Genomic DNA, 21,347 nt, shown 5'->3' with positions numbered 1-21,347 from the left:
ACCCATTGCATTGGCCTAAGCCCATATCAGTAACATAGAGTTAAACTGGATGATCCCACACAAAAGCATACTGGTAACTGGTCATTCCCAGCTCCTCCACAGACATTAAGCAAGTAACTTAGCTTGCTGGTGCCTCAGTTCCCCATCAGGGGTCTTGTGAGGATACATCCATTAAAGATTGTGAAGTGCTTTGAGATCTACTGATGAAAAGTCTTTATAAGATATAAGAATTATTATGATGTTTACTATAAAAGGAGAGGAAGGTTGAGATGGTGAAACTGATTTTTATTAGGATTTGAAAATCGTTACTAGCAAAATAGTAAAATAGCAAAACCAAAGGAGTGAAGAATCAGGAAGTGCAGGCCGCTTCCTAGCACCTGAGCGAAGTCGCTTGGAAATCTTCACGTTATCCAGCCCTTCGGGGATGAAAGGCTTCCCTTCCCTGGCCGTCTCTGCCTGTATCCACTGCAAGTAGTTGAAAACGAAGGTGTACATCCCGGGATGCTGTTCTTCCCCACAGCCTTCTCCCCAGCTGACTATGCCAACTGCGAACCACTTCATGACGGTTCCATAGGTGCAAACTAAAGGTCCCCCACGGTCTCCCTAGGGGTTAAAGACAGCACAATAGGATGATACAGCATCTTTGATAGCAGTTGGAGCCCAGAATTAAGCCAGAGATGGGCCTGACGGGGGGAATTCAAATACCTAGCCCTTCAGAGCATGGGGGCATTTAGATATGGATGAAACTTTCACAGAGCAGGCCCATCTCTGTGACAGCCCCCTGGAACAATTCAGCTGGGAAGGTGATTTCTCGTGGGGCCAAGGATCCTGGGCAGCAGCAATGCAAGCTACCGCCACCGCACCCCAACAGTGTGCCTTAACCTTGAAAGACAACATCGCCGAGAGGTGGGGGCAGTCGCTCAGCGTGTGTGAGAGATGATTCCATGCTTGGCCTTTCTGCAGAAATGACGAATGATGGAGCCAGCTAGCTGCCAGTCGTGGTTCTGTGTGTGTGTGTGTGTGTGTGTGAGAGAGGGGGAAATTGAGATCACATTTCAGCAGCTCAATAGCAAACAATGAACAATCAATCCAATAAAATCTTTCCGTAACCAGGCTAAGGGCATTCAAACCAAGCTTCCATTTACAAAGGAGCCCAGATGACGCACACAAACTTCCACCGTGCATTATTGCCACAGTGAAAAAAGCAGATGCCTGCGCTTGCTGGTGTGGCATAAAAGAGAATGATTTGTTGAGTTTCTTGTATGATGTGTAAGTGCATATGCAGCCAAGCACCATTGATCCTGTCTGAGAGAGAGAACCAACGTAATGTACTGATCAAAAAGCACCTGGTAAGATACAGCCTCGCTCTTGTAAATGTCACACAACTTAGTTTCAGTCTCAGAGCAGTAAATATTGCAGAGGTACATCTCACACTGGGCCCCACCATTTTACTTTCTTGTCTCCAATAATTTATGTGGCATGCAAGGAATTCACTCTCAACATGTTGCCGGAGGCAGAGCCAGCTTTCCTGGGAAATGTCGTCTCTTTCTTTCATCCTCATCTGAAAAGTATTGCGGACAATGGCACATGCTGCCTCCTCCGTACATGCTGCTCCCCTGAACTGTTCCCTCAGATTAACTAATGAACAAGGAAATGGGCTTGCTACAGGGTTGGATCCTGCTCCCGCTGCCATCTATAGCCAAGCCCCTTTTGGCTCCAGTGGATGAGGGCTCAGGCCCACATGGTGTTTATATTTTTTTCCCCTGGTGGTTTTATTTATTTATTGGTTCAAAATGAATGCAGGGAAAAATAATGCTAAATGCTGAGTAAATGTTGCAGAAACTCCTGATGAGTATTATTTACTACTACTCATATTGCAGTAGTACTTTGGAGACTCAGTCATGGACTGGATCCCATCTGAGCTGGGCACTGTACAAACACAGAACACAAAGATGGGCCCTGTCGCCATTTTAACCACATATTTCACTGGGGCATATTTATGCTCTCCTCACAATGACCTCTGACTCACGCACTCTTCCTATTCTTGGACACAGTGTTCCCCTCCTAAGGCCCACACTCTGAAATCAGTGGGTATTTTGCTACCCACTGCAGCAGAGGCAGGATCAAACCCCACATGCCTTATCCTGTAGCAATGAAGCTGCATGCCATGCATCCTACTGCAGTATGAAAAACAAAGCCTGGAGAGTGGGTGTAATTTACAAGCTACCGTATATTCTTAGAGGCTGCCCACTGACAATGGTTTACACTTAAGAAGGGTTTTTCACAAGAACATCACAACTGCTTGACACATATTAGTGGGGTAGCTCCTCCGTTTAAAATTGGGGAAACAGAGGCAGAGAAGTGGTCCGGTTTGCATAGGAAATAAAACCCAGGAATCCAGTATTCAAAGCTCTAGATCCCACAGAGAAGGCTGCAGCTCCCAGAGTTTTCATTTTATACAGTAGCTATTTCCCCCTGCTTCCCTCGCCACACATGCTTGTCTCTTCCTTTGTACTGCCTCTTGTGCAGCTTGGATTCAGTCAATGCTCAGATAAGGAGAGAGAGCTGGCCACAGAGCTTAATGCATCAGCATCAGAAACAGGCACCTGAAAATCTGCAAGTGGAGAAAGCTAGGCAATACCCTGAAAATTCACACCGATTTATTTTGCCTTACCTTCTCCCTGAGAGCCAAAGCCTGCCTCTAATCCCTTTCCCAGTGGAAGAGGCTCAGGGTATGAGATTTGGAAAGGCATCTAGGCACTTAAAGATGCAGATAGGGACTTAGCAGGATTTTCCAAAGGCCTGAGCGCCTAAGGTCCAAAACCCTATACCTAACGTGCCTCGGTGCTTTTGAAAATCCCTCTAGGCACCTATCTGCATCTTTAGGTGCCTAAATACCGTTCAAAACCTGTCCCAGGGTGCTCCAGACTTAGGAAGGAGAGGGCGTGAGGAGGACAGAGTCCTGCTGAGCGTAACACTGTCCCCAAACCAGACTCGCCAGAATGTGACCGATTCCACGAGCATTTTTGTGATGTCTCTGTTGACCCCAAGACCATACTAAACCCAACTACGTGGGAATGTTCAGCTCTCCGCCTGCCATGGAACAACTTTGGTCAGCAATACACACCAAGTATTTGCTGCTGCTAATTAGTTAACGTTCCCCGTTCCAGGGCATTCAGTTAGCTAAAAATAGTCTCTTTGCTTCAGTTGCTCTGTCTTCCGGCTTAGGGACAGGTCAAAACAACTACATTAAATCAGCTCTCATGCTTAATTCATGGACTCCATGATGGCTCGTGAATCCTTCCATTAGAAAAGGAGACGGGAATGGTATATTTGCTGGTAAATAATTTTGAGTTTTGTAAGAAATGGCCCTGAAAAACAGGGCACCTTACTTTTTGGAGACATCCAACCATTATATCTTTATCCAATGTCCATTGAGGCCAGCAGGCCCCGAGTCACTTTTCCCCTTATTTTTATTCATGCCTGCAACACTGAAAGTTATCCAAAGAAACACATTCAGCTGCCCTTTTGGATGGGAGAAGAACGCGTCAGCTGCTGGCTGGATCAATACACAGCCCCTGCAAGTCACAGCTGGTTTCATAGCTGCATTACCAGAAGCATTGCCAGCAGATCGAGGGAAGTGATGTTCCCCTCTATTCGGCATTGGTGAGGCCGCATTTGGAATATTGTGTCCAGTTTTGGGCCCCCCACTACAGAAAGGATGTGGACAAATTGGAGAGAGTCCAGCGGAGGGCAACAAAAATGGTGAGGGGCCTGGAGCACAAGACTTATGAGGTGAGGCTGAGGGAACTAGGCTTGTTTAGTCTGCAGAACAGAAGAATGAGGGGGAATTTGATAGCAGCCTTTAACTACCTGAAAGGGGGTTCCAGGGAGGATGGGGCTAGGCTGTTCTCAATGGTGGCTGATGACAGAACTAGGAGCAATGGTCTCAAGTTGCAGTGGGGGAGGACTAGTTTGGGTATTAGAAAAAACTTTTTTCCCTAGGAGGGTGGTGAAGCACTGGAATGGGTTACCTAGGGAGGTGGTGGAATCTCCATCCTTAGAGGTTTTTAAGGTGCAGCTTGACAAAGCCCTGGATGGGATGATTTAGTTGGGGTTGGTCCTGCTTTGAGCAGGGGGTTGGACTAGATGACCTCCTGAGGCCCCTTCCAAACCTCATCTTCTATGATTCTATGATTTCTGTGTTGGTCTATACGTCACTAGGACCAGCATTTGAAGCAATGACATTTGTCATTAGGGGGTAAAGGCTTTTGTGAACAGATGACTCTCAGAATTAGTTTGTTTCTGAATGCATCATCTTTAGGGAAAGTTGTGGGGAAGGGAAATCCAACACGGCATGCTAATGATATTGTGTAACATGTGGGCAGGAAGGATTGATCTAGTGGTTAGGACATGAGCCTGGGGCTCACGCGATTTGGCTCAGCCACAAGGTCCCTTTGAGAGCCTGGAGAAGTCACTTCATCTACCCTGTGCCTGAATTCCCCATCTGTACAATGGGGCAAATCGCACTGCTCTGCTCGCCAGGGTGTTGTGAGGATAAAATCCATTAGTGACTGTGAGGTGCTCAGATGCTACAGTGATGAAGGTCATGAAAGCACCTAGACTAGATTTCAAAGAGAACATTTGGAGAAAGATCTCGTATTTGAGTGCTTTGAGATCTAATAATGAAAAGGGTTTGGTAAGAGACAGATTTTCTAGATTCTAGGCCACAGGAGACCACTGTGATCATCTAGTCTGACCGCATGCATATCATGATTCTTATTGGACTTCCCTGAGTTAATTCCTGTTTGAACCAGAGCAGATCTTTTAGAAAAAACATCCAGTCTTGATCTGAAAATTTCCAGTGATGGCAAATCCACCCAACCCATAGTAAGCTGTTCCACTGGTTAATTACTCTCACTGTTAAAGATTTTTGCTTTATTTCAAGTCTGAATTTGTCTAGCTTCAACTTTCAGCCGTTGGTTCTTGTTATATCTTTGTCTGCAAGACTGAAGAGCTTTCTATTATCAAATTTCTGTTCCCCAGGTTGGTAGTTAGAGACTGTGATCAAGTTGCCCCTTAACCTTATCTTAGATAAATTAAATAGATTGAGCTCTTTGAGTCTTCCACTATGAGACATGTTTTCCAATCCTTTTATCGGTCTTGCCGCGTCTCTCTGAACAGCCTTCAGTTTTTCAACCGCATCATTATCATCTTGCTGGCCCCAAACTGTCATTTGCAGATTTGTTACTTAATGAATATTCCCTCTTTTGCGAGCCTTTCTGTCCCATTTATGTTGCAGCGTAGTGTGATAAAAGACGTTGTGGGTCTTTGCCACTTGTGCGAGGGATTAGCACTCATGACCACGAAGACACAAAGCAGGAACATTGGCATTAGACCAGCAAGCTGCTGAATTGTGCGCAGCTCAGATGCCACAGCCTGCTCGGACCTGGGTCTCCCTGCTGACATTGCCAACAGCTGGCCAGCTGTGATGATGCTGTTTGGTTTTCTAGCACTCATCACCAGGGTATCTGTGGGCTTGCTCATGGGGAACTGGATTGAGACCCACTACTTCACACAGATTAGCCATTCTGATTTGTATTACAGCAGTGAGTAGTGGCTCCAGTGTGCTCAACACTGTAGAGCCAGTCCCTGCCCCCAACGCCTTACACTATAAATCACCAAGACAGACAAAAGGTGGAAAAAGGGAACATTCCCCCCAGTTGACAGATGGGGAATTAAGGCACAGAAAGGTTTGTCCAGGGTCACATTTGGAGTCAGACAAAACTCCCCTGAGTCCTACTCCATTGCCTTTTCCATAAGATCATCGTTCCTTCACCTGAACAAGATCTGAACTGCCAGCAAAGCAAATAGCTCTCTGGTCCATTTGCCAAGGCACTGGCCTAGCCAGCTCCCTCCTGTCCAGAAACCTTCCAAAATAGAACTGGGACATTTCCTGAATCTTCACTGATGGATGGGTCCAGCAACAGCTGTTAGCCAGGATGGTCAGGGATGCAACCCTATGCTCGGGGTGTCCCTACAATTCTGACTGCCAGAAGCTGGGACTGGGTGAAGGGGATGGATCACTCGATAACTGCTCTGTTCTGTTCATTCCCTCTGAAGCATCTGTCACAGGTCACTGTCGGAAGACAGGATACTGGGCTAGATGGACCATTGGTCTGATCCAGTATGGCCGTTCTTATGTACTTAAACTCCTTGCTTATTTAGTGAGCATAACAGGCATTTTCTTTGTGAGCTAAAGCCCTTAAACTTTAATCATTGGTAATGTCTTTGCTTCAGCATTTAACAAAGGGTGCTTCAGAAAACAAGGAATTAAACCTAAGAGGTGATTCAGGGGTCATGGAAGAAACATAGCACAGATGTACCACACAGGAAATCTGTAGCCTGTTCTTAAGTGTATGAGTACTTTCATCATTTGTTAATGCCAGTGTTTATGGCTAACTAGATCCAGTCAATGACAGATTCTATTAGCATCCATTCAAAGTCATTCTGTATTTGTCTGAGGAACTTTTATCTAGCTGGTATACAGTAGAGTTGTGTAACTGAATTGATTTTTTTAAAGATAAAAGTACCTCGGACCTACACTATTGAATCTCCCTGGAATATCACAGAGACACCATCAGTAACCCACACAACAGTTACGCTTGTGTTGCAGCATCAGAGATGATATTCTCTATGGTCTGACCCGCCAAGCGGGCTATAGTCACATACACTTCCTCGCAGTCAATAGTGTGAAGCTTCTGTATTCTCATTCGCAGCGGCTCTTGTTAAAATGCCCACATTCATGACGGTGACAAATCAGCCTGTGATGCGTCCCTACTATTATGCTGTAACACAAGAAGGAGAGCCATGGCAGCAGACACTTAGAACCAGCCCTCCAGGAAGGTGCAGTAGCACACAACGTTGTGGCGAGGCAGACAGGGAAGGGTAACACTTCCTGGCTGGTGCATATGTGGCTATGTAATCTCAGCAGTAGGTATAACCAGACCTGAATGTCGCCAATGTGTGAAGATGTTTGGATCCAGAATTCTGGGTCCAGCCCATCTCTAAATGTGACAGATTATGAGGAGACAATTCCTGCTTCCCTACCATGCACGTGGACAGCACCCAGAGTCAAAGACACGACCCCTTCAATGACTATCCTTTCCCTTCCTCCCTCTTCCACGTTTACTAGGCCTCATCCACACTGGGGCTCCAAGTCTAAAAACACATTGAAATGCACATTCCAGACTCATGAATTTCTAGCCCTGTTTGGACCGGAGCCAGTCCATGTGGCTGCAGTGCTGAGGTCCACGTACTAGTTTAGGTTCCTACTAGAACTGAGCAGAGAAAGCAATTCCATTTGGCGGAAGATTTTGATATTTCAAAATTTTCCACAAAGGAGAATGGAGTCTTGGCTCTGAGGCACTCTGCCTGGTGGGCTGCCCTGGAGACAGGTCTCTAGGAGCCCTGAGAACCCGGGTTGCTGAGAAGCCATGAATCTAGGAGTTGGGACTCCCCAAGCTTCCAGGTTCCCATCTCCCCATTAGCTCTCCAGCCGGGCAGGCCAGCTGGCAGGAACTGCATCGAAATCGAACCATCTCTGCCAAACGTTTCAGGTCAGACAAATGGGCCGATTCCAATTTAAAAGCATTTCATCGGGACTTCTGCAACCAGCTCTAGTTCCTTGCCTAGGACTTTCCCATGATTTCAGACTACAACACGTTTCCGCCTGGCCGAGCCATGTCAGAAACCTGCCGACCTGGCGCTGAAGACGGGCAGCAGCTGGGACACAGGGTTCACGTTAACCTGGAGGCTCCTGGCATTTCACACACACACACACACGAGTCGGGGCATGTGGAACGTTTTCTTGTGCACAGGCACTTTCTGTAGTCCCACATTCCTTCCTCATTTCTCAAGACATTCGAGCATGTGATAGATCAAACTATAGACCCACTCAGCTCTTTAGCTACATGAGAGTCATTGTGCCGGTACGGCTAGTCTAGTTGTTGCAAGAGCATAAATCAAATGCACAGTTTACAGCAAGACCAGCCGAGAGCATTATTTAATGATATTAATGCTACCCCCCGGCAGTTTTCTTTTTAAAAATGTGAAGGGAATTTCACGTAGGTGAAAGTTGACAGATTAAGAGCACTGGGGACTGAAGTTCTCTGTCTAGTCAAGAATGATTCAGCAAAGCTGCCCCATGCTACTCTTTCAATGGGACTCGACCCTGAACTGGAAGCATCGCTTCTATGGATGGCAGAGATGTCCAGTCTCCATGGCTCTTTCAGCCTTGATACCTCAAACTGGGACTGCCAGCCAGGTTGGGGGGGGAGGTGTCTAATTGTTGCCAGTTGTGATGGTGGTTTTGTGGTGTCAAAGCCTTGTGCACACAAAGCTGGACTGACCTCTCTACTGGGCTGATATTCAGCCTGAACTCTCGTTTGCTGCATTTCTTCTGCTCTGACTCCCCTGGACAAACCTAACCAAGCCCCACCCCTAGATGTTTCCACCCTTCTGAGATTTACACGCGATTTATGTCTTCTACAGCATTGACCAGAGGAAAGAGAGACGCATCCTGTCCTCCATTTGTTACCACTGGAGCAGAAATCAATACTCCCCTCATGCCCCATATGTTGTCTTCCTGTATCACAATGAGAGACCATCATGTCCTCTCTAGAGGGAATTGGACTGCCTAGTTTTACCAGCATTTGCTTTTTCAGCTAAGAGTGTGGAAACCAACAACAAGACAAAGCCACCAGCCCTTGGCCGACAGAGCTGTGCTGGCAAAACTCCCAGTGGAGATGCAGCTCTGCCGACGGAAGACAGAGCTAATGTTGTTCCGGGAGGTGGTGTAGATACGCTGGGCGGAGAACTCCTTCTGTCAGCCTATGCCAAGTCTACATTAGAGACTCTGCTGGCAGTGAGTTATACTGGAGTAGCTATCCCACCTCAGGCTCTGTGACATGCACATGACCTGAGACCACCACACTCCTTGTCACCTCAGCCTCCAACCAGCCAGCAGATAGTCACAACTTTGGGCCAGTACCTGCTTTTGGTTTGAACCAGCTGCCTCAATACGAAAGGATCCATCTCATACTCCCAGTCCCTGAGCCATCCCCACTACTCCTCCACAGGTAAGATATAGTTCTGCGAAGGGGTAATCTAGGATCCTCTCGTTTTTCTCTTTTTGGTTGTCCATGCCCCTTCGAAGATCCTGAATCAAGTCAACGTGTCTTTGTAGCTAAGGAGGATGAAAACAGTTCGAGCAGTTCTGCTCCTGGGGTGCCAGATGGGGGACTGCTTCAGCGCAATGCAGGGCACTGTGTCCCCTATGGAACTGAGCATGCCAGCACCTGCTAACCCAAAGAACCCAGCACCCCGGCTCTCCTGTTCAATATGCTTTTAACAGGCACCAAGATACTCTGCCAGTTCCTTTGCTGAACTCTTTGGCAGAACACACGCACTGAAGCATTAGCAACCCCAGGGAGCTGCGGAAGGGATCAATGTTCATTACCATAGCAAATCAGCTTCCATTTTGATTTCTTTCTGCTCACGTCAAAGGCACGGTCATGCAGGCGCCTGTTTACTTTACCTTGCAGGCATCCTTCCCTCCTTCCTCATAGCCAGCGCACAGCATGTTTTCCGTTAGCGCCGGGACCCGCTCAGAGCACTGCTTCTTGCTGATTAGCTTCATCTCCACTTTCTTTAGCATGTTGGTTAATTTCACCTTGTCCCCTAGCCAGAGAAAGAAAGGAGAGAGAGTGTGTGTAGGGGTTTGTGTGTGGTTAAGGAACAATCTCAAACAATACAATTAAAATAGCTGGAGTCAGATCACAGCAACGGCAAATCGCCATGGGTCTCCAACCGCACCTTGAGTGTCTGTGTGTAGACAGCTCTGGTCCAGCCGCTCTGACCCCAGCAACCTGTCTACAGCCCCACTCTGACTTCCACCAGCCTTGGTTACTATTTGCAGGATGACCCCAATACATTCCCAGTCCTCCATTTCCCCAAAACCGGGTGCTCTGCAATGTCCGGCCCTCTCCTGGGCAGGCCAGGAAACTAATATGGTTCAATTGTTCCTTTATAGAGACAAAAAACACATCACAGCTTATTAACTAACTGGGGTGAATAGACCCTTTCCCATGTGTAGAGCGGTCAGCACAAGCCATAAGCCCCACGTCAATACCATCGGTGTGAATTTCACCCTTTCATTATAAAATAGTGAGTCCAGCTCACCCTGTCAATGTTCCCCAGCCCTGCCTTGGAGTGAGGACCTCTGAGGAGACGGCATTTCACTCTCTGTTGTCCATTCAGTCCAGGGATTCTTGGGTGAAACCTCCAACCAATGGCATTTGTGTTTTGCTTTCTTAGTGCTTAGCTAACCTGACATTCTGCTTGTCTTTTTCCTTAAGAATACCAATTTTCCCCATTTTTGCTGGAGAACCGGTGACCTGGGATAGGAGCTTTCCCAGCGCTCGGTGGAAAGGGTAGAAATGTTGAACCTTTCACAGAGATCATTTCTTGTTCTTTTTCTTGTTCTTTGGAGCGCCTAGGAGCTCTGGTCACGGGCCAGGACCCCACTGTGCTAGGCGCTGAATCTGACCTGGAAGAATCTGCATGATGGAAGGGTCTGATTCTGCTCTCAGTTACCTCAGGGTAAATCAGAGCTGAAGTCAATGGTGTGACACCAGAGTCAAACTGGTTTGAGGAGAGAATTTTGCTGGGGAGGGTGGGCAGAGGGGTCCTCATTACGTTGCGGCCAGTAGGTGCAAAGTGGCTGCAAGGCTCCCCAGTGAATTCGACTTGGCACTGAACGCCCCCACCCCCAGCCCTGTGCCACCTCCAGGTGCAGGGGGATGTGGGAAGCACAACTTAGGGCACCCCTGGAGCTGCTGTAGTTTGCACTGGTGGGGGTGGAGGGGGGGATTCCAGCCCCCATAGTCCCTGAATAGGAGAGATGCACATCACCTCCTTCGTAGCAAGGAAGCTGACTCTCTATAGGTACGAACATGGCCCTCCTCAGAGCAGCCCAAGCGCGTTCTGTCTGTGGACGCTCGGCATCGACAGTGCTTCTCCCAAAACAAACCTCGCAGCCTCGGGGGAGGGCTGGGAGAGTGGCTCAATGCCAGCCTTGTCCTCCTGAGTCCAGGCTGCTCTTGGGGCCAAAATAGCTCCTATCATAATTTAGGCTGCCAAAGGAGGCTCCAAAGTTGCATCAGCCTCCCCTGGCTGACGGATAGGTGGCACTACCACTGAGCGTACCTTGTCCCCACCCAGCACCGGTGTGTTCATGTGGGAGCCTCCGAGGGCATTGCAATTCTCCCCCAGCCAGCTCCAGGAGTCTTACAGCCCATGCACGCTGCTGCAGGAGAGTATAAGTACTGCAGAGATAGGACCAATCCCTCCCCGCATTTCCCGAGCATTGCCCCAGAACTCACAGTACGCAGGCCCCTACTCCCTGCCATTCCACTGGGCATGTCTATGAGAGTTGGGCTTGATTCTGATCTCATTTACACTACAGTAACTCCACCTTCTTCATGGACACCCGGGCGCGGTCAGAGTCCCTGTGGGAGCTCAGCTCACTCGGCATTTTGCCAGCGAGGCCGTAGAGAGGCAGACCGGCCCACCGCTAGGAGAAATGAGACTGAAAACATTGTTCCGCTCTGGCCACTGAGTGAGGAGCTGATTAAAGACATGCGGCTGAAGAAATGCCCTGACAAAATAACAAATCTTTGAGGAAATCCCTATGCTGAATAACCGGCAGGGAAATTACCCCTTCCATTTACTACGTGAGGAACTGGCTCCCAGAAAAATCCTACATGTGCCCAACCTTCATCTGTTCCCATGCTCAGCCTTTCCGCTTGTATGCTGCTGTTATCACAGGGGCAGCAGAGTAAAATAGGAGAACCTAGTTTGTGGGGGCAAAAGGGACAGCAAGAAAAACACAGGCTGTCAACTACATGGAGAGGGAATTCAGAAAGAAGACGTGGCTGAGACAATAGGCTCAAGTGGAGTCTTGACTTGAGGTGTCCAGGGGGTGGCTGTTATACCCCCTTGGTTGGTCCCATCCTACCCAAATGGTCTCCTTTCTTGAGTAAGCCTTTCAAATATTTACTCGTGATCACTTCCCTGCTCTTTAGCCAAGCTGGACGTACTGGGCCAAATTCCATCCTGACGTCGCTTCTGTTACTTCAGTGGGCTTTCACCAGAGAGAAAACTAGGCCATTCCAATGTTATCCTCTCCACCTAAATCACTCCCTCCAGCTGAAGAGGAGTGAACTGGGACCGGGGCTGGAAATCACTGGAACAATCAGCCTGTGAACACATTTCGCCCAGGATGGTCCTATCTCTCCACTGCCCTTCATTACGAACCGGAGCTCGCAATTCGGGCCCAGATTTACCTGCCGCCCAACCAAACCGGTCGGGTGTCTAGCTTTTGGGACTGAAAATTGGGGTGTGTGTGTGTGGGGGGGACGACACCTTTTGGGGCCTTCATGGGCTCCAGTTGGAGATACCGTCTCAAGGTGTGAGGTGTCTCATGTTGGGGGAGGGGAAGGGGCTGCCCTTCGCACTGGATAGCGGTGGCTCACATTGATGGGAGCTGCTGTATGTGAAGGGACCTTGGTGGCGTAAGTTGGGGGGAGGGGGCCTACTCTTCGTAAGGGTGGGTGCCTAAGCAGCTTCCACCTGCATCTCCTTCCTCCCCCGACCCTTCTACCTATGTCCAGCAGCAGGGTGAGCAGAGCCTCCCTTCCAAAAACTAGAGCGTCTTGCCTGAGCTCCGTACACCTGCCCCCGGTTTGCTGTAGGGGTGGTTATTTTAAAGTGAGTGAATGCAGGCTTTATTAGCAAGTAGGCCCCTTCCTCCTCCCCCCATAAACACCCCCCCGCCCACACACACACACAGAACAGTACCTGCAACTGTGGCTCCCCATCCAGCAACCCAGCAGTCCTTCCACGTCTGAAGGTCACGTATGAAGGGCAGGCAGATGGGCATTGTCTGCTCACTGAACGCTATCGGTGAGTCAAGGAGGATCAAGGCTATGTCATTGTCCATGTTCACCCTGTCAAAGTCCTCATGAAGAATCACCCTGTCCAGCTTTTTCTTCTCCACTTGGTGGCTTTCCAAGTCGGCTGCCCCAAACGTGACGTAAAGATCTGGAGGACTTGGCAACGAAATGGAGACAGAGCGTGAACAAGGACAGCAAAGTCTGTTGACAAAGGTGGTGGTGGGGGGGCCTCCTTTGGCGCGGCAGCTCAAAGTGCTTTGCACATCGGAGGGTTGGGTCAGCCACAGAGGCCGTGGAAACCCACTCTCATGGCTAGCGCCGGCAGCACTGTGAAACCGCTTTCACAAAAGGCTGGATGCTGCCACCCTCCGTCATACGGAGGAGCACCTTGTTCCAGGAGCAGCCAGCTCGCTTTCTGTGGGAGTATTTGTGGAGAAAGGGGGCCGTTCACCCTTCTTCGAAAAGGGGCCTATTTTTGCTCACATTTTTTCAGAGGCGGCATTTCCCTTGGACAGGTTCTGTCACTAGATGTGTATCAGAGACTTATATCTCGCCCCCAGCAGCCTGCTAGCAACGTGCCTCACAATCTTTAATGGATTTGTCCTCACAACACCCCCTGAGATCAGGGAGTGAGTGCTGTCCTCCCCAGTACAGGGAAGGGGGAAACAAGGCACAGAGCGAATAAAGGGCTGGTCTTGTGCTCATTGACTTTAGTACAGCAGGACCAGGTATTTATGACTTTCTCAAGGTCCCAGAGGAAGTTGTGAAAGAAAATAGAAGCAAACCTCAGTACCCCAAGTCCCAGGTTAGCACCTAATCATCGGCCCATCTGTTTTCCTGACCTACTGTATGACCGTAGGTCATGAGAACTCCCCTTTTTGTGCCTCTGTTTCCCTCCTGCCCTTTGCCTTGTTCTGGTTGTAAGCGCTTCAGGGCAGGGACTGTCTCTCGCTATCTTTGGGCAACGCCTAGCCACAATCATAATTTGTGTGCCGTTATTTGCACCGAGAAGGAAGTACTTTGGAGTAAACACAATCACTCTGGGTTTTGTTGTTGCCCGAGCAGCGCCATGTTTCATTTTGCAACCAAGTGCAGAGGCTCTTCCATTGGCAGGGTTGCCTAATTTTTGTGCAAAGATTTTTGCCCAGCACCACCCATCACGCACCTCATGTGGAAGCCAGGCTGCAAGAAGACAGTAAAGTTCATAGTGAAAACAGGGGGCTGGGCGGAAGGAGTCCTAGATGCAGCTGTGTCACGGATTTCCTTTTTTATGACCTTGGGCAAGTTCCTGAACTTCGCTTTCCCTGCCTGTAAAATGACGATGGCTGGGCTTTGAGATCCTTGGCTGGAAGGGACTTTCCAAGCACCAAGGGTTATGGAGGAGCCCTGTTATCCTAACAGGGCTGGTGATGGGATTTGAGGGGGTGGAACTAAAGTGCTCTGGGGCGTCCAACTGGCAAGAGTATGATGATGAAAAGCAGGACTGTGTACGGGGCCACCACCCAGCCCCAGTCACTGATATTTGAGGCAAGAGCATTTGGGGTTCTCGGAAAGCCACCCTGGGGATCTTTTTCTCCTCCTATTGGGATAAGGCAAGAAGCATCAGGAGACCTGCTTCTTCCTCCTCCCAAGAGACTTGAGGCGGCTGGTTGAGGCAGATTCTCAACCGTGGCCTCCAAGGTGGGGCTGAGAAATGTCTCCTTGCTACAGATTAGGGGAGGAGGGAGGTGGTTTTTTCTCCCCTCTCCACTGCCTTTATATGGAACATCCCTGACCTCTGAAACACCAGCTGCTGGCCATTGCAATCTCACTGGCTTTGTGAGGGATGAGGGACAATTTAGACTGTCCTATTATTATTGCCTAGCTTGATATATTGCAGGCAAGGGATGAATCTGGCCTAATAAGATTTGTCCTTTTGGAGCAGCCAGAAGGTAAGGATGCTAGAGTCATGCTAGCAGGCTTCATGGTTAATTGAGATGAAGTCAGCATGGTCAAAGGCTTGTGGAGTGAGGTTCTTCTCCATCCCCACGTCACGGCGCTGGGAGGGTGGGGATGGAAAGTTTCCATGTGGCATAAACTTATTCCCTTGTCTGTCCCTAGCTGCTTTGGCTGACACACTTTATTTGAGGACTGAGCCCTGCCTGGCACTGCCTCTACACAACGGTTGCAATCAGAAGGATTCTCCCCCCCCCTGCAGTACTCACAGTTCGTTCATGAAACAATGGGCCACGGATAAAATCCACCAGCTGCTTATAATAGCCCCTCCACAAAAATGCTTCTCTTTGGTCTGGATGCTCACGTGCCAGGGGAACTCACCGGACACGGCGCCCGTACCCTCGCCAGTCTTTGACTCTTTCAGCATGGATGGTTTGTAAGAGGGTCTGAGGCCGCATTCTAAAAACAAAATGCAGTGCACAGTGTGTGTGTGTTTGTGTATCTGTCTGGATAAAGGTCACAAACTCACTCTGCAAAACAGATACATGATCATATGCGGCGCCCCCGTCTACGTTCACACCGGTTTTACACTGTTGTGCCTCTCTTGGCCTCCGTGGAGTTTTTCCTGATTTACATCACGTAAGAGGACGTGATTTCAAACACCCCGAAGCTCCAAGCAGTAGGGAAGAGGATTTGAATCCTGGGGCTTGGTTCAGCCTTTATAAAGAGGCAGGCGATTTGCGCATTTCAAATCCACTGTTTGCCTTTTGAATGCCTGTAAAGTTAGGAGGATCGGAAATTCTTGGCGTCTTAGGTGCCGCATGAGCAGAATGATGAATACAACATGGGAGTCAGAGATTAACAGATTTTAAGGCCCAAGAAGGGACCATTATGATGATCTACTCTGACCTGCATAACACTGGCCATATAATTTCACCAACTGAATCCTGCACCAAGCCTACATTAATGGCTGAGATAGAGCGTCTCTCTTAGAAATACAGCCCATCTTGATTTAAAGACTTCAAATGAGCGACACTCCACCACCTCTCTGTGCAAGTTGTTCCAAGGGTTAATTACTCTCACTTAAAAACGTGAACCTTATTTCCAATCTAATTTTTGTCTAGTTTCAACTTCCATCCCTTGAATCATGCTCCTTTGTTTGCTACCTATCAATTTTTTCTCCTCACTTACAGACCGTGATTAAACCTCCTCAGTCTAATCTGTGATAAATAAAATATATTGAGTTTATTTAGGCTATCACCATAAGGTAGGATTTCCAGACTTTGTCTCATTCTAGTAGGTTTTTTTTCCCTGAATCCTTTTCAATTTATCAGCATCATTTTTTAAAGTATAGACAACAGAAACGGACACAGTGTTCCAGTAGTGGTCAATAATGCTGTAGACAGTGGTAATAACACCTCGCTACTTCTGCTTGCTATTCCCCTGCATATACATCACAGGATTTGCATTTGCTCTCTTATTCGCTGCATCATACTAGGTCATGTTCAGCTGGTTACATACCATGATCCCTAAATCCTCTTCTGAATCACTAGTTTCCAAAATACATTCCTCCATCCTATAAATGTGACCTATGGCTTTGGTTCCTACATGTACAATCTAACATTTAGCTACATTAAAACACATCATTCCTATGAGCCTCGCTGTCATGAAAATGAAGATGCATGTGAAATGTATGAGTTTAAGAAGCAAGCAGCAAATATAATGAAGAAGATTGTAATTTCTTTGGGGCAGGAACTGTCTTTTTGTTCTATGTTTGTACAGCACCTAGCACAATGGGCTTCTTGGTTTATGACCAGCATGCCACAGCATTAACAAAATACAAATAATAATAGACATATGCAGCCAAGGATAAAAGCTAGCAGGTATATTTAGGATATAGAGGTGAAATATAATTATGTAAGACAGGGTCTACAGACCTTGGGCTTGTCAGGTATTTAGCATAGCCAGTTTAGGCGCTAGGATAAGTTAGCTATATTATAAAGATAAATTAGCATAAATAAGTTAATAATAAGCTTGCTGAGCTTGTGTCTATATTTGTGATAGGCTGATGTTTTGAAAAGAACTGCTGGCTTGGAAAGCAATGTTTACCAGAGACCAGTAGACATCACAAGATGACTGTTGGTAGCTGGGATGAAAGGTTAGAGACTTAAGGGAACCGCCTACTATGGTGAGAAACTGATGTAAATGTTAATGAATATAAGGCGAATTACCAAGTTAGCCTATGAAAAACAGGGCACCCCAAAAGTAGTGGGGTGTGGAGGTTCAAATAAGGAAAGGGAGTTAAAACCTTCATAAATACGTGTGCACCCCAGTGGGTGTTAGAGTAACGCACTATAAAAGCTGTGTCCCAGCCTGCAAGGACGTGGGGAAGATGCCAGGAGGACGACCACTATTGATGATGATGATGCGACTAACACTTTGGGTTTTCCCAAGGCCTGGGGTGAGTCATACAAATACTACACATTCTGGCTTGGGCTCTCTCATTCTTACCAAACTGCAGTGTGTGTATTGTTCTTTGGTTGACTAATAAAAGTAGTAAGAGAGCACAGTGTTGTCCGTGTTGTGCTCCATGGGGTCCCCCTTGTATTGATCTGCTGTAGTCATTCTTGGGGCTGAATTCTCACAGATTAAATTAGATGTAAACCCTCACCGTGGGGTGGGTAACCCAGAACTCTAGATAAAGCTGCTACACAGCTTAAAAAAACACTCTGACCCCCTAAGTGGGTGGATCCTGCCAGTTCTGTACAAGGAAAGCAAGTCAGAAGGCATATCGAACCTAAGGGTTTATGATGGTGTTGGGAATTCATGCGTATCTATGCCGATGAGAGGAAGTGCTGCTGCAACAGAAAATACCACGAAAATCAGTTGCCTTCAAACGCTAGAAAAAATCAGAGCTTTGGACCCAGTGGTCTTTGCTGCGCTGTCTCATTGTACCTATGATAATTGCTCAGTTACTGCACCTATTCGGGCTGTGAACACAGATGTCCAAGATGTCTACAGCTCACAAGCAGCTGAAATGCCTTTTCTGGTGGAGGCTGGAGAAGGATGTTGGTGAATGGACAGCCTACGAGGCAGTGCCTCGTTCTCAGGCCGGTACAAAGGACGTGCAGTTATAATAATGTAAGTGAGAGCAGAACCAGGCTCCCACTGAGGAAAGTGGGCAGGGTTTATAATCCACCTACCTGCATGTGAGCGTCTCATTAAGGCAGTTAGAAGCCAGAGGGTAAGGAACAGCATTTTAATCCCATTCTAACCTGATGCTCCTTGCTCATGTTCAAAGAGGTGAGGCTGCTGCAGATACCGAGGGGTAACCGCCCCACACCATATCTAGCCAAAGGCCACAATTGCCTCTGCCTAGAGGTGACCACAATGTTCCTCCTCACCTGCATGTGACATCACACAACCTATTCACTGGAGGTGACATCACAATAGGATGCTATGCCTAGCTGGGGGGAAATCAAAAGATTTTTCAGCGGGGCCAGGGAGAGCTAGACCTGAGCTGTAGGGCTGGCAACCAGGGCAGAAATTTCCCCGAAGTTCCAGACTTGGTTCAGCCCACGATCGGGGGTGGAAATTCACTTTTGGATCCTGATCTCAGTTCCAGCTAGGTCTTGGTGTGTTTGACGCCTTTGCTCTGGTTCCAGACCATCTCGAGTAATGAGTGCTGTAGCTTTTCCTCATTCCTGTATCATTTTGTCTTGCTGTGTAAGTCCCCAGCTCCGCCTTCCCTGCAACACTTTTTTCTCTGCCCATGACAGGAGCAGATCCCTTCCTTTCAGCCCTTGGAAGGACTTTCTCTTCCCTCTCTACACCTTTCATGTATTCTCTGTGGAAAGTGGAAACTCACTGCTAGGGTAAGTATCAAATGGCGTTCAATGAAGAGTGTGGCCATAGAGATGTCCAAAGAGCGAACCGTCTTCCCCATGGTGAACTGCAGGTTAACCACAGCTTATATGGCCAAACTCATCCCCAATGTCACTCCACTGAGCTGAGTTCAGTGAGGTTCCACCAATGAAGCACTGAGCCCAGTTTCCATCTTGCACTTTCAACAACAGCTGGAAAGTTGCAGGGCCCAATTCACCCAGGGGTAACTCCACAGTGAATTCAGTGGAGCTCCATATTTTTGGGTCAGATCCTCAGCTTGTGTAACTTCAGTGGAACTATGCTCATTTACCTCCTCTGGAGAATCTGATCCCTTTTTTCCTAGTGCAGTAGCCCTCAAAGGCCGCAACGCAGATCAGAGCTGCGCCCTGCCATGCTCAGTGTTGGACAATCAGAGATGGCGACATTGTCCCAGCCCCGAAGAGATTATCATCTAATTTGAAAGAGGGTGAAAGGAGTGAAAACAAACAGCAGGAGGAAAGTGAGGAGGGAGGATGGGGTAAACAGTGAGCGTATGCGACAACATAGGCTAACAACAAGCCAGGCTCCAAATCATGTGAATGGTTTTTGTTTTTACACTTGAGGATCAAAAATGAAATCAGCCCCCCCAATAAAGAAATTGGCATCCCAACATAACGTGAGTCAGAGAATCAGGGTTCTCTCACTCCCGGGTGCAGACCAGGAGTAATTCCACTGAAATGTATAGAGTTACACTGGGCTTAGAAGACAAAGAATCAGAACTTTCATTTTCCTTTCCCCTCTCTTTCCATTTCACCCCATGCCCAGGAAATCAGAGAAAAGTGCCAGTTTCCTTGACAGTGAACAACAAACCAATTCAGTGGTGTGATATTTAACAAAATGCATTCTGTTACTATAGCAACTGGAAATTCCAAGCAGGATGCTAGAGCATATGGGAGCATCTCCAGAGAGAACAGCACATTACGATCATACCAGGAGCAGTCTCTCTTATGCCCCCTCTTCAGCATAAATGTGATGACAAACAAAAGAAGTTTCCTCTTGCTTTTGAAATTGGACAGGAATGAGCACAGCTCCAGGAGCAAAGACATTCTGAGTGCGAATTCTGGTTCTGGCACAGATTTTCCCTTTGGGATTTTGGGTAAGTCTCTGTGCCCTAAATGTCCATCCGTAAAACAGGGATAATGATACTTTCCTTCTCTCACCCTGAGTCTCTCCTGTCTATTTAGCTCACAAACTCATCAGGGCTGGACCGTCTCTTACTATGTATTTGTACAGTGCCTAGCACAACTGGTTGAAGCACCTAGGTGCTACTGTGATACCAAAAAATAATAGTAATAGTTATTTTACAATTCATTACATTTTAAAGACAACCTGAAATCTTCTCCATTCTACAATCATACACAACAACACAGATGGAACACCAGGTCTTTTTATTAGCAAGCTGCAGCCTTTTATTATATTTGCTACATTTTTCAGCTCTAACCCGTCATATATTTCAGTTCACAAAACACACGCGATGTGCTTTATCACAGTGCGGGAAACCAAATTGAATCTCTTTGTATTTACACACTTTTTGGCCCAGTAGAAAACTAAAACCCCTCACACTATGTATATATATATATTTTTTTTTACTAAAATTGTTTCAGGAAATAGGCACTACAGGTAATAATATAGACTGCTGTGAATGGGGAACAGTGAGAGACTAAATTCCTCATCCCCACCAAAGACATCAAAGTGTGGCTACTCTTGTTAAGATAACCCCTAGAACAGCGGTTCTCAAGCGGGAGTCTGCGAGGCGTTTCAGGGTGTCCGTGAGCCCTGAATCCTCTCACCCCCGGGGCTAAAGACAGAAGCTCGGAGCACTGGTGGGCGAAGTCTCAAGCCCCTGAGCCCCACAGGTCTAAAGTCTAATACCCTGCAAGACAGAAACCTAAGACCCCCAGTTCCACAGGGCTCAAGCTCCCCTCCCCCCCGTTCAGCAGCTGAAGCCCTGAGCATCCCCAGCCCTGCAGGGCAGAAGCCCCCATCCCTGCCATCTGGCGACTGAAGCCCGGAGCCACTCCCCCTGCCCCCTCCACCCACTGGATCCTGGAATTTTTATAGCATGTTCGGGGGCCTCCTAAAGAAAGAAGTTGAGAACCCCTGATGTACCTGACCCCAACTACACAAACACACTTCCTCCTGCACGCACATGCACGCACACACACACACACAGTCGCCCCAACACACTCTACCCTGGGTCTCCCTTCCCCACACTAACCACCCACTACACTAAAACTAAACTATCGCTAACGCATCAACCCCCTCCCGCTACAGTGGCGTGACCCAAAAACCGTACAAACCACATAGAAGCTTGAACTTGGACAAGACATGACAGACACAAAAGAGTCCTTAAGGACGCTAGCGCCCTCTCGGGCCAGGTCGTTACACTACTTTTGTATAACATACTTTTTTATAAACAACTTTGTTGAAATGACATATTTAATTTCATTGAAACAGAAGAAAATTGTCAAG

The 21,347-nt window shown here is 47.7% G+C and overlaps 1 protein-coding gene across 1 annotated transcript; it reads right to left on the bottom strand.

Moving 5' to 3' along the window:
• Positions 1 to 288: 288 nt before the first annotated feature.
• On the bottom strand, positions 289 to 15,409 carry PRSS55 (serine protease 55). Its single transcript, XM_067556189.1, has 4 exons — positions 15,333 to 15,409; positions 12,922 to 13,172; positions 9,599 to 9,741; positions 289 to 603 (listed from the first exon to the last, which is right to left on the bottom strand). Exons 1-4 carry the CDS (start codon positions 15,407 to 15,409, stop codon positions 289 to 291), a joined length of 786 nt encoding a protein of 261 aa, XP_067412290.1.
• Positions 15,410 to 21,347: the final 5,938 nt, after the last annotated feature.

The sequence above is a fragment of the Emydura macquarii genome, unplaced genomic scaffold (genome assembly GCF_026122565.2).
Source record: "Emydura macquarii macquarii isolate MOO-44397 ecotype Brisbane River unplaced genomic scaffold, CSIRO-AGI_Emac_v2 contig_1676, whole genome shotgun sequence".
Classification (NCBI taxonomy): domain Eukaryota; kingdom Metazoa; phylum Chordata; order Testudines; family Chelidae; genus Emydura; species Emydura macquarii.
This window is presented reverse-complemented; position numbering and strand designations above follow the sequence as displayed.